This window comes from Semicossyphus pulcher, unplaced genomic scaffold (genome assembly GCF_022749685.1).
Source record: "Semicossyphus pulcher isolate SPU_LCO1_2020_fin unplaced genomic scaffold, fSemPul1.0.p SCAF_10, whole genome shotgun sequence".
In the NCBI taxonomy this organism is placed as follows: domain Eukaryota; kingdom Metazoa; phylum Chordata; class Actinopteri; order Labriformes; family Labridae; genus Semicossyphus; species Semicossyphus pulcher.
The window spans coordinates 795,088-810,637 of record NW_027211604.1 but is presented as its reverse complement, the minus strand read 5'-3'; the positions used below and the strand labels follow the sequence as shown (position 1 = coordinate 810,637).

The 15,550-nt window shown below is 40.5% G+C and overlaps 2 protein-coding genes across 2 annotated transcripts; both read left to right on the top strand.

Moving 5' to 3' along the window:
• Positions 1–1,893: 1,893 nt before the first annotated feature.
• Positions 1,894–4,968, top strand: btg4 (B-cell translocation gene 4). The gene is made up of 4 exons (XM_069676909.1): positions 1,894–2,066; positions 3,008–3,145; positions 3,581–3,851; positions 4,756–4,968. Exons 1-4 carry the CDS (start codon positions 1,894–1,896, stop codon positions 4,966–4,968), a joined length of 795 nt encoding a protein of 264 aa, XP_069533010.1.
• Positions 4,969–9,031: 4,063 nt separating this feature from the next.
• LOC138597046 (heterogeneous nuclear ribonucleoprotein A/B-like) lies at positions 9,032–15,135 on the top strand. The gene is made up of 8 exons (XM_069668567.1): positions 9,032–9,115; positions 10,977–11,224; positions 11,504–11,672; positions 12,100–12,258; positions 12,549–12,680; positions 13,486–13,591; positions 13,739–13,885; positions 15,027–15,135. Exons 2-8 carry the CDS (start codon positions 11,001–11,003, stop codon positions 15,095–15,097), a joined length of 1,008 nt encoding a protein of 335 aa, XP_069524668.1. The 5' UTR covers positions 9,032–9,115; positions 10,977–11,000; the 3' UTR covers positions 15,098–15,135.
• The last annotated feature ends 415 nt before the right edge of the window (positions 15,136–15,550 follow it).

The following is a 15,550-nucleotide window of genomic DNA, read 5'->3' as shown; positions in this document are numbered from 1 at the left end:
ACATGGGGAGAACACACAAGCTCGGAGAGCGTGCGGCCTGTTCATGTCATCACTACGGGAACATCCGGAGAGTTGTTCCCCTCCAGATGTTCTCGTTTTGATGATTTGTATTTGACCGTCCAGGTGAAGTTTGTTAGGAGTTGGAGCTACGACCGAAGCATGCCTTAAAGGGCCTCGCTATGGCTTTACCCACAGATTTGAAGAACTTCACAGCTGGGTTCTTTTTTGGTGCGAGCGCAGTCACGAGAGTCTTCAAGGCCTCGATAACGAGGTCATCAGTGGTCGGATCCTCTGATTCCATGGCTTGAAGGAGCTCCTCTGCAGAGCCAAACGTCTGACAGAGGTCTCTATACAGAGCCTTGGTTACCTTCTCAACGGTTCGACTGTCCGAGCTGATTACAACTTCGGAGCACTTGACCTTTCCCAGGGCTTTATCTCTCAGATTTTTAATGACTCGATCGAACTTTGCTCCTGGCAGTGACTTCTTGGTCTTCTTTGTGGTTTGGAGTAATAATCCAGTAAGCAGCAAGAAGATCAACTTGTGCTTCTCAACATCAGGTTTTGAAAATGTCCCTGACTCAGAGCTACAACTTTCAGGGGGAATCAATTCGCAAGGCTGGCCAAGCACAGCGGGCTTTACGGGGCGTTTTTTGAATAACCAACGTCAATATTTTCATTTGGTGCCAGAGAGATCAAGCTCAAATGTTGATCCTCTGTATCTGATTCGACAGAACTCTCTAGTTTCTCAGAACTGTTATCACAAGAATATTCAGTTTACCTCATTCGATTCTGAGTAAGAGGAATAAATCATCTGAAGAGATCAACCGATCTCCCTCAACCGATCTCCCTCAACTAAACGAGTAAGTTCAGTGATCTCTGTCAGTATTTCAGAACATGTCTTGTCATAAGTAGAATACGTTACGCTACATGACCCGTGCTCTATGACAATACACGTCAGCCTTTTCTCTTCTTTCTGGGGAATAGTATGAACAAAATATAGTATATAATCAATATCATACACTGTATAGAGTACGGGATACACACAGAACAATCCAATGCAATAGAATATATAAAAAGAACATACATATTTTAAATAAGTTGAAATGATAGTAATAATAATAATAATACTAATACTAATAAACAAAGACATTAATAATACATAAGATCAGACATAAAATAATTCATTTGACATTAGGATATTTCACCAAATATGTTTCTGTAATACTCTGAAAACTTTCCATTGTTTATAATATCAAGAGACAAATACATCGAGTTCAACTGAGTCAAAACAAGAGGAGAGGAGTTTTGTGAGCCTGTAAGCTTTTATATGGATGAAGAATTGTCTCAATAAAAACAACACAGTTTAGTAATGTGTTAATCCTGTGTTCAGGGGCGGGAACAAAGACTTAGATCAGTATAGTTTTATCTCAAAGAGGAGAAGAGTGAAGTCATCTATCAGAGTTAATTTACAGGTTACAAAGTTACACACACACGCACACTCACAGAGTCGTTAAGTCAACGAGCTGCAGGTGTGTCAGCTTGACACGCAGCTGAACTGTGGTTTATTAAACCATGTGAGAAACTAAGACGGCAGTGACTGTTTTAGTATCTGATGTGCGTAAGTTTTCCACGACTGAACAAGCTGCTGCTTCAAACACGGATTTAAATGTATCTATGTTGTGTTATTTATTAGTGTAGTAGCATTAGAAGCAAATCTGTTTGCTTAAGTTGGCTTGCCTCCAGTTTTGTCTCTTTTTATGTTCTTTGTTTTTCTCTGTTAGTAGGATCACCCTACACGTGTTTTATTCTCTGTAGAGGTTTTTAGCAGTTTAGTTTTCGCTGTGTCCTGAGTTGGTTAAGCTCAAACGTTAGAGGTTTAGAGATTGTGTAGCCATGAAGGAGGAGATCGCTGCTGCTGTGTTCTTTGTTGCTCGGCTGGTGAAGAGATACGGCTGTCTGGATAATGACAGCAGGGACCGCTTTGCCGCTGCACTCACCTCTGTTCTGTTTGAAAACTACAAGAACCACTGGTTCCCGAACGCACCGACCAAGGGCCAGGCCTACAGGTCAGTTTTCCTTCAATTTTCCAGTGGACCCTGGAACAGACGGCTACACAAATAGAGGAAAGCAACACAACTCTGGGCACAAGTAGCTAATCCAAGTACAAAACAACTTTGCAATAAGATAATAAGACAAAAGAGATGCCGTGTACAAACAGAAAGCAACACGACTTAAAGGCAGTGGCACATTTTTACTATGAAATAGTATGAATATTGTGACAATTTTGGCTTGGTAAGAAATGATCATGAGCTTATGTTGACTTGTGCTAACCTCTTGCTGTAGAGCTCAATACAAACCTTATGGGATGGTCCTGATTGGTTTGGGGATTAATCAAACCTGCATGACGACTCAAATTAATGATCCTTGGGGGTTTTTTTGTCCTTTGGCAAGGGACGATGGAATAATTGAGAATTCCCTTCATGGGGTCCATAATCTTGATCTAATTTTGTGCCTTGTGGCCCATTAATATCTGAAAATGGTCCCCTTGGTATTATAAATAATACATCCACAAACATCACTGTGAACGTCATTGGAACTGCATGTTCTTATTCCCAATAAAAGGAATATTGTTGAAGGATAAATATATATATTTTTTTGCTTTGAAATATTTTTAAACATTTCTCAACTTTATCTCTGTAAACTGATTCTCCACAGTGCAAACTTTTAAAACAGCTTTCAGGGACTATTTCTTCAATTCAAAGTAGTCCCAGTTCAACTGTTGAGTTTGTCACAAGGAAACTTCTTCTGGAAATAAATGTTGCTGACGGTTTTAGTTTTTGTTGATGTGAACGTGACACATTTTGCTCAACTTCAACAAAGTGAAGATGAGGCAGAAAGGTCATACAGGTATCAAAACATCTGGAAAAAAAACCTTGCCAATTTTTTTTTACACAATAATTCCTGCAGTTACTTTTTAGCTTTGTTGACTCACTGTTCTGTATTTCAGGTGTTTGCGTATGAACCGAGTGCAGATGAAGGACCTGGTTCTTCAGCAGGCCTGCAGGCAGAGCGCGGTGCGGTACGACGATCTGGGTCTCCCCCTGGAGATGACGGTGTGGGTCGACCCTGGAGAGGTGTCCTGCAGGTCAAGCTGCTTTATTCGGTGAAGCCGTGGTCAATTATGTCAAACATGCTGGACATAAGTTGAAAATCTCCAATAAGACGTTGGCTGCGGCTTCACAAAAACACTTCCCAAAATGTACCTTTTGGTTGCTTCATCCTAACTTGGTGAAAGATCACATTTAAGACTAGATTATGATTTGACCAGCAGTAAGTAAGCTCAACAAGCAGTAATACAGATCTAAAGATCAGCTAGCTGGTTAAAAATATGTACCAAGAATGTTAATTGTCCAGCTAGTACTTATGTTACATTAACACAACATAAGACAAAGTGTTTATTGTAGCTGTTTGAATGTTTTTAATTAGATCCAATGAGTAAGTTAGCATGTGTCTAACCAGACGTTTTGCCTGTTTGGTAAAATACAGCTTTGTTTCTTTCTTTCTGATTTCCTCCCTGCAGGTACGGTGAACACAGCAACCCATTCTGCGTCTCTGCGGTGGACAGTTGGAAGCGTGGAGACCGGGAGTTTTCGCGGCGCATCCATGACGCCGTGGAGCGGGCTAGCCTCGACGTCCAATCAGGAAGCTCTTCAGATGAGGAGGATGGGGGAGGAGACATCAGCATGAGCAGCGGTAGCAGCCTGTCAACTCTCTGCGCTGCTCCAATGCTGCCCACCAACCCTGAGCCCAAAACTATCCCAACGGTCAGCAACCCCAACAGTGTCTACAGGGTAGGTCGACCCAAAAAAGAATACCTGACTTTTTCTTACCTTAAAATGAACCATATGAAAGTAACTAACAGATATCATAAAAGAAACTTGGTGCCAATGACTGGATTCTTTTGAAGGGAGCAGGACCTTCTGGCTTTGTTCCTGTCAAAGACCAATTTCTGCTTTCTGCTGGGTTTTTGAAAAAAAGTCTTACTCCCCCCCCAACACAACTTCATCTTGGAACTTGCTGGTCCTCTATTAACCAGAAAGAAAAGAGGATTTATTTTCTTTCTAGTGTGTATTGACAGTCTGCAAACCTGCATTACTGCCACCAGGTGGACTGGAGTGGTACAACACGAACGGTTAAATTCGGCCACAAATGAAACCTCTAAGTTTCCACTCCCAAGTCGTCAAATATGGCAGCTTGGTTTGGGGTCTAATGCTTCCAAATGTTAAGCTGTAGGCTGTTTTATTGTTTTTGATGTTTGGTCCACATTAGGTGGTGGTGGTCAGGGGAGATGGAGGGGTCACACAAGCATAGGAAGTTCTGAGTAAAATTAATAATTATCAAATAAACTCAAATTATGATCTCAACTGTGTCCAAAAACATTAAATTTAAAATCTTTGTCAGCAAACTTAATTTAAAAACGTGACCAAATGTTGTTGTCTCTATTAATGAGAGGATTTTGTATCTGGAACTCCATGTTTAAGGTTTTTGTTAGCTACAAAATAAGTCAGTTTGAACATAGATTCCTCTGAAGGTCTAATAAAAGATGAAATATGGGACACAGTTCAATCTGACGACAGCACATTTACATTCTGCTCAATGAACCTTTTTGAGTTTACAGCTGGGAACACGTGGTGATAAAAAGAATCTCGGTCTCTTTATCGCTGTTCCCTAACCCTTTGCTCTTCTCGTCCTCAGTTCAGCGAGTTTTCTCCAGGTGCCCCTCAAAACTGGCTCAGGGAGAAGAGGAAGGCCTTTGCTGGGGATGCATTCCCACCTCACACTCCTCCAGCTGGAGGACCACCCTCCCAGTTTCCCAACCAGAAAGGCTTCAAGTCCTATCGAGCTACGTTCACCTTCACTGGGCCTCGTGTTGACAAGTACCACTGGGTCAGCAAGTCCCGATCCTAGAGCGAGACGAGCCTTTAACCTCTGAATCCGGTTCATGCTTGGGACGAGAGCAGGACGGCGGCCATGATGCTGGATCAAAGCACCATAGACCCTGTTTGCTGTGGTTTAAAAAGTTTAAGGACAATTTATGTATGTTTAAGAGTTTACTACATGGTTTGAAGTGTTGATGATTTAAAGTAATGCTTTTTAAGCATGTTTTTAAACTTTGAAATATATAAGTATTTTAAATAAATCTCCCTTTATAAATGTTTTTTAAACTAAAATTAAAGTGAGTGTAAATAAAGTAACATTGAAGTGACTTTGAAAAGAAATAAAAGCGTCCGTGTCAGCTCTGCTGGTTGTTCTAAATCGTTTCCCCTTTAATGTCTGGCTTTATCTTTACAGTATAACGCACCAGGGCACTGTGGGTACATCAGCTGTCGGCTTTTGCTAAATTGGTTCGGTATTAGAGCTTTACAATTATTACAGGGAAAGGAAGAGAAAATATAATGAATAAAAGTAACCTCAGTGGCATTAAACAACCCCATTTTACTGAGACGGCAGTGACTATCGAAACGCGGCCCCTGCTGCTACTGATTTTAAAAAGACTCGAAACGACTGTTTTCTGGATTGTAAACGCGGTGTTGCGTTCATGTTTTGCTTTTCTTGATTTTATTTAGTTCAAACATGCATCTTAATGTACTATAAATTAAAAATGTCCCAATATAATTTTCTCCTTTTCAACAGCACCTGTGTCTGTGAATCAGCTGATATCAGTGTGATAGTCTTATATTAAAGGTGTAGACAACTCACCCCCTTTAAACCATTGTAAAACATGAATGAATACATGCAGAGACCGAATACCATAATTTTCCTTTTATAGGACAACAGTCTTAATTAAAAAAGAACATAAATGTGATCAGAAATGTCCATATATAAGGTCTTTTTGGCACGTCATAACAGTTTAATTTGTTTTGGAGAGAAGGAAACATCTCTTGTTGACAATGAGCACTGTAGGAGCGGCTAGAAACAAGCTAGGCTAACATTAGCGGTAGATTGGCTTAAAGCCCGGCAAACATTTTCAACATGAAACTGCTTTATTACGAGTAGTAATTATCAGGTAATTTTATTTTGGAGAGGAGATCTCTTTAAAACTTTTTTTTTTACCAATGAACACAGAAGGAGTTTAAACTAGATACAAGCAGAGCACCTAGAAACACGCTAGGCTAACATTGGATTGGATTAAATTGATTTCAAACATGTCAAATAAAAGAAATAAAAGAAATGGTCATACAGAAAACAACTTGTTTTGCTAGATGCTGGTGTCGGCCATGTTCAATCCATGATGGCAGCACAGCTCAACTTGCTTTGAAGGCTACAGGTTTGGAACAGTAAAGCATTTTTTTCAAGGCATATAAATCACATAAGTGAATATAACTGCAAAGTGTACTAAATAAACAACTCTACTTCAAGTTTAAGTTAGGCTACAGCTAAGTAAGGTGTGTGTGTGTGTGTGTGTGTGTGTGTGTGTGTGGTGGTGGTTGTACTGGTAGTGTAGTTAGTGATTGGTGTGTGTCAGAACAATCAGCTAACAACACTGCCTACACAGCAACCCCAATCACAGTCAGTAAATGCTGAGAGCAGTTGAGTGAAAGACCGACACCGAGGAAACATGAAGATTTGACATGACTTTGTTTTAGGGTAAAGGATTTGACTTTAATTAATCCTGACACAGTCTGAAGCGTCCTGAATATTAATATCACTTACAGCGTTGCACATAAGCTTAATAGTTGCCAAAGCGCCATAATTAAAATAATAAAATCAGAAATTATACAACAAATTGTACAACCGTGTCCAACGAGAACTAAAAGTGTGTATATGTGGCAGGATGAGTGCTGTGATCCTACCTGCTGCCTGTGCTGTTCTCACCGCTCTGTTTACAAGTGACCACTGCTGGAAACACAACCGTCTCCACAACCACACATGCTCTCTGTGTGTGTGTGTGTGTGTGTGTGTGTGTGTATGCCCACGTCTCAGGTCATGCCTCAACTTGCCCCTGCCTGGCAGGTATATTTGATGTTGCCCGGGTGAAGCAGTCAGTGGCAGCAGAAAACACTCGCCCTGAGTGCCCAGATTTGCATTATTTGTTGTAGCCACTTCAGGGTTAAACAAATACCATGGCCCAACTACACGTGACCATAACATATTATATGATCCAGCGGCCATTTTTTTTTTTCATTACTCGCAGGGTGGGTAGTTTAAATGATATAATGTTGTAATGCTATTATCCAACAATGATGAAATTATACAACATGTCATATTTTCTACGCTCTTCCACGTAAATGATTTATCAGCAACTGAGAATACAAGCACAGCGAATATCCAGAGGAACGTCGGGCCATGTTCCAAGTTATAAACATGTTTAGCCACATTTAGACAACAGCTAACATTAGCATTTTTACTATCGTCTTTTCATAACTGAACAATCAAGAAGCGCTGGAATTATAACTACTTTTCAGATTCCCTTCATTTATAGAACATGGAATGCAGCTAGGTTTCAATATGGCAGCATTCAATCGTCCCACTCTGAGCGTGATGGCCACCGAAAACTGCAATCCTTCACCAACGCACCGTTACAGCTCCACAAACATCCAGCGAGAGGCAGATGATCCAAATCTTGAACTGCTCCAGCAGGAAAGGGCCCGAGCAGTCTTGGCCGTCTAACTCAAACCGCTAACTCATGGTCTGTACTAGTTTTGGTTGCTTCTGGGCTCTGAGAAGTAAATTTAAAAAAATAATAATTCATACTAATGAAGAAAATATATTTTTTTAATTTGCAATTCGAGAATGAAGTTTTCAATGTTCATGAATAAAGTGATATTTTCAGTATTAGGAAGATTTGTTTTATTTGAATTTCTCTATTATTTTATCCTGTGCTATTTCAAGAATGAGCATCATATAAAACTTTAAACCTGCATCCCCATCACACTGGCTGCGACACCATAGATGCAGTAAAGAACATTATGCAAGGGATCACTGCAGGGATGTCATTATGGGCCAGTTCGGGATTTCTGGAGAGTACACTTTTAAACTGCAATCAAAAATCACTTCATTTGAAGAGGAGAGACTTTGTATATCCTTGGGTGGTTTTGGAAACACTACTAAATTGCCCTAACACTGATATTTTCAAATATGACATATAATGTATATATTTTTTGCATTTACCAGTTAAACAACCTGCTTTGCCTCTTCACATTTGACTTTATAATACATGTAGTTAAAAACTTGGTATCATTGCATAATTTGCCTCTGTGTATGAAATGTGCTGTACAACTAAAGCTGCCTTGCCTGGCCTTACTGAATGTGCCGACACTTCTGTTCGTAGAGATACAGAATGAAAACAGGCTGAAGAAAAGTAAAAGGCACACTCTGATTTGAAATTTTGCAGGCTTTTTATATGTGTCTTTTAAATATGAAAAAAAAAACAGAAAACATTCAGAGTTAAAAGAAAGCATGCAAGTTGTGATAAAGGAATCACAGAATATGCAGTGTTTGAACATCATTGGTAAAAGTGCCTTCTCTTCCGTTATTATTATTAGCTACTGATTTTTATCAACACGTATTATCTCTAATTGAAACTGGAAACAATAGAAACATCTTGAACGAGTTCTTGTCATTAATCTAATCAGTGTTCTTGTGAATGGTCTATTTGTTTACTTAAATAGCAGCCGACTGCTGCGCAGACACATGAAACGCTGCAGCCAGAAGTTTCAGTATGAAAAATCATTGATTAGAGATGTTTTAGTAAAATAAAGGGATTTTCAGCCGGACTATACGTAGTCACAGCATTAAATCAACGCACACTGGCACAACGATTAAAATGTCACGAATTATAAAACAGCAGCTCGAGAAACACAGAGGGGACAGGAAGCAGGAAGAACATTTAGCCAATGTTTTTGGATGTCATCAGTGCGCTAACCAATCCACCAATACCAGAACGTCTTTATTCACTCCTGTGAGCTTCTTGTCCAATCACAGAGCTTGTAACTACGACGTCGCCTAGCGCTTGGTCACATCCGGTCGTATATATTTTGCCACGAGTTAGCGGCGAATTTGGAGAGTGTCCATTTTGAGTAGCGAGTCGGCGTCTCCAGTTTTCCCTCTTAAAGTAAGTACACTTTCTTGTTTCGCTTATGGGCTTTAATTTAAGCTAAGAATACTAACTCTATGCTGTTCTCAATATAAATTTGGCCTTTAAAATCCTCCTGCTTTTATCTGTAAAATGTCTAATTGTTTGCAGGAAATGTACCTAGCTGCGTGCTAGCCGCAGTGTTGCTAAACACGTTAACGCGGTTTTTGAGCTGAGTGAACAGTCCATTCATCAAGCTCCGTGCAAATTACACCATTATCCTTCTAAGCCTTTAATGAAACTTTATTTGTTATTATTTAGCTTGCATTCCTAACTTGATTCAGTTTCGGTTTAATATCTACTAGGCAGGCCTGTACTCTACCCCAAGCGCTAACGGTAGAGAATCAAAGCGCGGTCCGCTTGAACACCGAACATTCACGCCGGTTCAATGCTTCTTTGTTAGCTAGCAAGGTCACGTAAACACACAGCAGCGTAAATTACCGATTGCTATTACAATATTTACGTAAAGCGAGTGTTGTGATGTATAACGTGATGAATGTTTTCTTGATAAAATGACTTAAACGGCCCGTAACATTACTAAAGAGGGACTCGATGCTAGCTTTGAACTAGCCATCGTTATTGTTTAGCTTTCCATTAGCCTTAATGCTATTAGTTAAAACTCGCCAATATGTAGAGATGAACAAAGACTATTAAGATCTATAAAGATTTTATTCTATTAAATCTTTTTTATAATATCAAGCGTGCTGCTTTCACCCTGAATTGCTTTTTGGAGGTAGATGTAATAAGTATATCTAATCTAAACTTTAGTTAAAATCAAACTCCTGTATTTATAGAACCATGGCTTTTTTGGGTTTTGCAATTTAACTATTTTACCCTATTACTACGTCATATGGTAGTCTTAACTGTATATGTTAAATGTTCCTTTTTCCTTCTCGAAGATGCAAATCACTGTCGGCTTTCAGAGCGAGAAACGAGCTTAAGATTTGAGCTTAAACAAAGATGACATTGTCCCACAAAACAACCCAATACATGTACATGCATCAAATATGTACATCAAGGTTTTACCGTGCTTTGAAATACCTTTTGCATGATATTATATTTATGATGTACTGTCATATGCTGATGATCCGAGGATGAATTTAGATTTTATTCCGCCAAGAAAATAAACAAGTAAGGGTCTATGTTGAGCTTGTATCTGCAGGCTCTTTGGTCTTTTGTTTATACAAACACATATTTTGTGTTCTAATGTAAACCTTTCCCCCTCTGGAGCTTTCGCATGACCTATCCTAACATTACAGATTTATTTTAGTTTTTATATAAATCAATATATTGTTAGATTTGCATACAGATTTTAATAACAAACAACAAATCGATGGATGCCGCTTAAGCAAAACGCTTACTGATAGTAACAAATATCAACGTTAAAACAAACTGACACAAAGCAACCTTAGTGAAACATAAATCCAAAGTGTTTGACAAATTAAGGGTGTTTTATTGTCTTCCTACAAAGTTGTTCTCAATTTATTCAATAACACTCGCTCCTCTTCATCTGATCAAGACATTTCTCAAAGGCTGTAAACGATCCTCATATTTTCAAACGCCCAGTTTTCCTTCGTTATATATTTTCCTTTCTGTCACATTCGGCCTGTTAGTCTTTTCCAATATTGCAATTGTTCTATGTTGTGCGGTAGACTCATATCGGTCATTATCCTTTTGTGGTTTTTTGGGTACAGTCCTAAAAATAAGTTCATATCAATTTTGAAATAGTAAACAAATAAGTGCCATGGCTATTCTTCTATATAGTTACAGAATCCACTAGTTTACGTATCTACCAAAATTGTTGTGGGGGATCTAAAGTTTTCTTCCTGTCCCATCCCAGTCTCTTGTAGAACCCACCGTCAGAATGGCAGATGCTGAGACACTCCTCATGGAAACATCGGACCAGAACGGCAACGAGGGAGAGGAGGACCAGAACGGAGCAGAGCTGGAGCAGGAACAAGAACAAGAACAAGAACAGGAGCAGGAGCAGGAACAGGAGCTGATGACTGGAGACGAGAGCCAGGAGGGCACGGACAACGGCACAGATGGAGGCAAGATCGATGCCAGCAAAGGAGAGGAGGATGCTGGGTAGGTGTAAAAATATTTTACATGTGGCTGAATAAAATCAAAGGATACTAGGGAAGGATTATAGGAAGGGCCAAGTATGACTAGTAGACATTCCAGTTGAGCAACTGCTGGGATTTATGCCGAGCACAGAGGAAAATAAGGAAAGAGGACAATTATTTGAGCGGAACAGAAACATTTTTATTGGCTTGCAAAAAGCCGGTGATGCAAACATCCTCTAAACATTGAGATAAATGTATAAGACGGGTAAGAACAGTTCTTATTGTCTCCCTGTGTGTGCAGAAAAATGTTCGTGGGCGGCCTCAGCTGGGACACGAGTAAAAAGGACCTGAAGGATTACTTCAGTAAGTTCGGCGAGGTGTTGGACTGCACCATCAAGATGGACTCCAACACCGGCCGATCCCGAGGCTTCGGCTTCGTTCTCTTCAAAGACTCCGCCAGTGTGGACAAGGTGTGTTACTCTAAAGGCTCGATTGTTTCTTTAATTTGTGACCTAAAGAAAAGGAAGAGTCAGCCTATTTAGATGAGGAAATGTGCAACCAAAGGTCTGTTGAAGAAGTTTAATTTGAGGGCTCTGCTAGCTACCTGTCGTCAAGCTGCAAGAGTAGAAATGTAACCGGATCAACACGGAAATCTTTGTCACTCTTATTTTGTTAATTTAATCCTTGGCATGAACCAGAAACACGGACATCTTTAAAAATAAAAGCCTGACGGGTGATTAATTGCCAATTTGTGAGTGTTTGGAGTACTATGTATACTAAGTAATCGTGTGTTACTCTAAACAATTTGAGATTTCAGACAATAAAAGTGGATATTTCTTGGCTATAGATCTGTGTTATCACTCCGTTTGAACTATAATATATCTCGTGCATCTCCAGGTGCTGGCGCAGAAGGATCACGGACTCGACGGGCGTACAATCGACCCCAAGAGGGCGATGGCCATGAAGAAGGAGCCTGTCAAGAAGATCTTTGTCGGGGGTTTGAACCCTGAGGCGACAGAGGACACCATTAGGGAATATTTCGGGGCCTTTGGAGAGGTCAGTGTAAATCTAGACCCACCCTACCTTTTTTGACGTGTTGCGAAGCTGCAGAGATGTCTGTAAGGATATCAATCAACACAAAGTACCCCCTGACCAGCACAAGAGTGATTACAAAAAAACCTTCATAAAGAGGAACAAGAGGGTGCTACTACATCAGCATCCGACTTAAAAAAAAGACAACCTAGTAACTGATCTTGTGTTTTGTCCGGCACACCATTAATTCAATACATACTTTGTTGGCTCAAACATTGTAAACAAGCATCTTACCTCTCTCCTTGTCCTACTAGATCGAAACCATCGAGCTCCCCATCGACCCCAAGTCAAAGAAGAGGAGGGGTTTCATCTTCATCACATACAAAGAAGAGGCGAGCGTAAAGAAGTGTCTGGAGAAGAAGTTCCACAGCATCCAGGGCGGCAGGGTAAAAACACACACAGGCTTCAGCTTCAGCAGAGTTTGGTTGTGATACCGGCAGACAAATAACCCTTTGAAATAAGGAAGCACGATGCTATCGGCATGTTATCATTCTCTGCAGATATGTCACTTTTGCATCCGTACTTTGAAAGAACATTATCAAAACGAATACCAGAGTTACACCTGTTGAGTTTTAAGCAGCCAGGTGTTAAGTATTTGCAGGTAACATGATGCTCTGTCAGCGAGAAAATGTAGTGATTATCTAAGTGTTGAGTCTTGGCTTTCCCAAGAATGTATCCGATACCTAAGTTGCTTTTGAGGATTAAAAAAAACAACTGAAAATATTAAGTCTGACAACTGCTGCAGATTCAGAACGCTGCTGCTATTATAAGGCGTAAGACGAAGTAGATCACTCTGAGGTCGCTACACGGGCGCCCTGTCTGTCAGAACAGACTTCAAAACACTGCTGTTGGCTTACAAAGCGCTTAACATTTGATCTACTGACTCGGTACGAACCATCCCGACCACTCGGGTCGTCCAGGACGGGTCTGCTTTCAAACTTCTTATGCTCCCAGAAACATGCAGATCTGCTGAAACACTCGGTTCTTTGAAATAAAGGCTGAAGACTCAACTGTCCCGCTGCCTTTTATTACATTTAAATTACTTTATTTCATTAAGTTATTTCTACCTGCACTGTTCGATTTATATTTTAGCTTCTGTTTTAACATTTATATTCACTACTTTATTAGAATTCTTTCATCTCTGCTGTGTCTGATGTGTGTTTAAGTTTGTTATTGTGTCTCCTCCTCCAGTGTGAGCTGAAGATCGCCCAGCCAAAGGAGGTGTACCAGCAGCAGCAGTATGGAGGCGGACGTGGCGGCGGTGGTTATGGAGGCCGGGGAGGAAGGGGCCGGGGAGGTAACGAAAAGGCATTTAAATCATCTTGTATTTAATGCACCTTTTTTTCAGGATTTTGGCTAGAAGCCAAAACGAAAGTCAAATGTTAAAATAAAAGTTGCATTTCATCTGAGACTGAAGCCTCCGTGTGAACCCTTTGTGTCTCAGGTCAGAGCCAGAGCTGGAACCAGGGCTACGGAAACTACTGGAACCAGGGATACGGCAACGAAGGCTACGGCTACGGAGGATATGGCGGCTACGGCAAATACGACTACTCTTCTGGTTATTATGGATATGGTCCCGGATATGACTACAGTAAGTACAGTATATTGAGCTTGATTGTTGTTGCTCCTCTGACACTTGAACTGCTTCTTCATCCTTTTGAAAGGTTTTAATTATAAATAATTGTGGGGGTTAAGACACGATCAATACTAGGCAGTATATCACTCCCCCTGTGTGCAAACATGCCAATAAGTCGGCTTTAAATTCAGGCGCATTTCCTTTCTGCTTCTAGTCTTCATGCTAACTTAACATCTTGATGCTAACTCTGATGGCTGGGCGATAAATCATCTGTCAGGATCTTGATGAGATTTGTTAGGGATGTTAAATGTATGATATTCAGCATCAACAGCCAAATTACACGGCAGAAATAAATGCAACAGCCGGTCTACAGTTTTTCACTTGCAAACTTGAGGTTAAAACATTTAAACTGACTACTTTTACATTCAGTATCCAGCAACGTCACACTTGACTATAGATCCGTCCCTCCAGGGCGTGCGATGTTGCATTCACGCAAATCAACAGTTTTTATACAGCCGCCGCAGCAGCCGGAATAAGAAGTAAACGGTGTAGATGTAGTAAATAACATGTAGATTCTCCTTTGCACATACAGATGGCAATTTTACAAGCACCTGTCATTTACACTTTATTCAGCAGCTTGACACAAAATCAACAGGAAATTATGTCAGAAGACAAACAGCTCGCTCAGCCGATAGATGGCTCTGCTGGAGCATTTGTCCCACAGTAGCTCACAGTAAACGAGTGATGTGTTGCACAGAAGAATAAGCCTCAAATCATTGCAACTTTTTTAAAATACAACAGTGAAATTGGGCTTTACCTGCAAAAACCCTGGAGGCACTGAAACAATTTCCTAAACGTTACCTGCGGCTCGGCTGGTAACCCCTAAATCACTGCCTCTTTACATCCTGATTTAACATTCTTATTGTATAACCTGAAAGGTGTGGATATAGATCATTACACAGTACCTGATGTGGTTTATCGCCCTGCTAACTCTGTACCTAACAGACATATTTCTCACTCCTAGAAATAAACATAACAGCCCCTTGAATGTTTAATTCTTTAACGCTGAGTAGTGCTGTCTTTGCTGCATGCCGAGAGACTGTCTGAGTGGAAACCTGTCTGCGTGTCTGACCCGTCTGTCCTCTCTGCCCCACAGACCAGGGCAATGCCAGCTACGGTAAAACCCCACGACGGGGGGCACACCAGACCAGCTACAAGCCATACTGATGATCACATGGTAGTGCAAGGTATGCTGGGCTATATAACTACCCTCCTTTAAGCACAGGCACTTAGACCCCAACTACATGAAGCCATAGCTGACCTTTAAGCACTGACAGATGGTAAACACAGACCGTCTGAACATGCAGAGAGCACGTAGAGAAACCATAGACTGTGTATATAAAACATGGACAGGGACAGTGATTGTTTTGAAGCCTCCTAAATTGTATTAACGTGAAGAGTGACAAATTCTTATCTCGTCACCGCGTCCAGACTGATCAGAATCTTAAAAGGACAAGGAGTTAGAAGGCCAACTTTAGAATAAAAACATTTATTAACTTAGGCTACACTTGACGATGGCATTCACCCTCTCCTCAGCTAACGTTGAAGCCAGATTGGAAAGGTAATGTTGGCGAGAGTCGTTTAATCCACTGTCTTGTTTTACCTTGAAATATGGCCCCA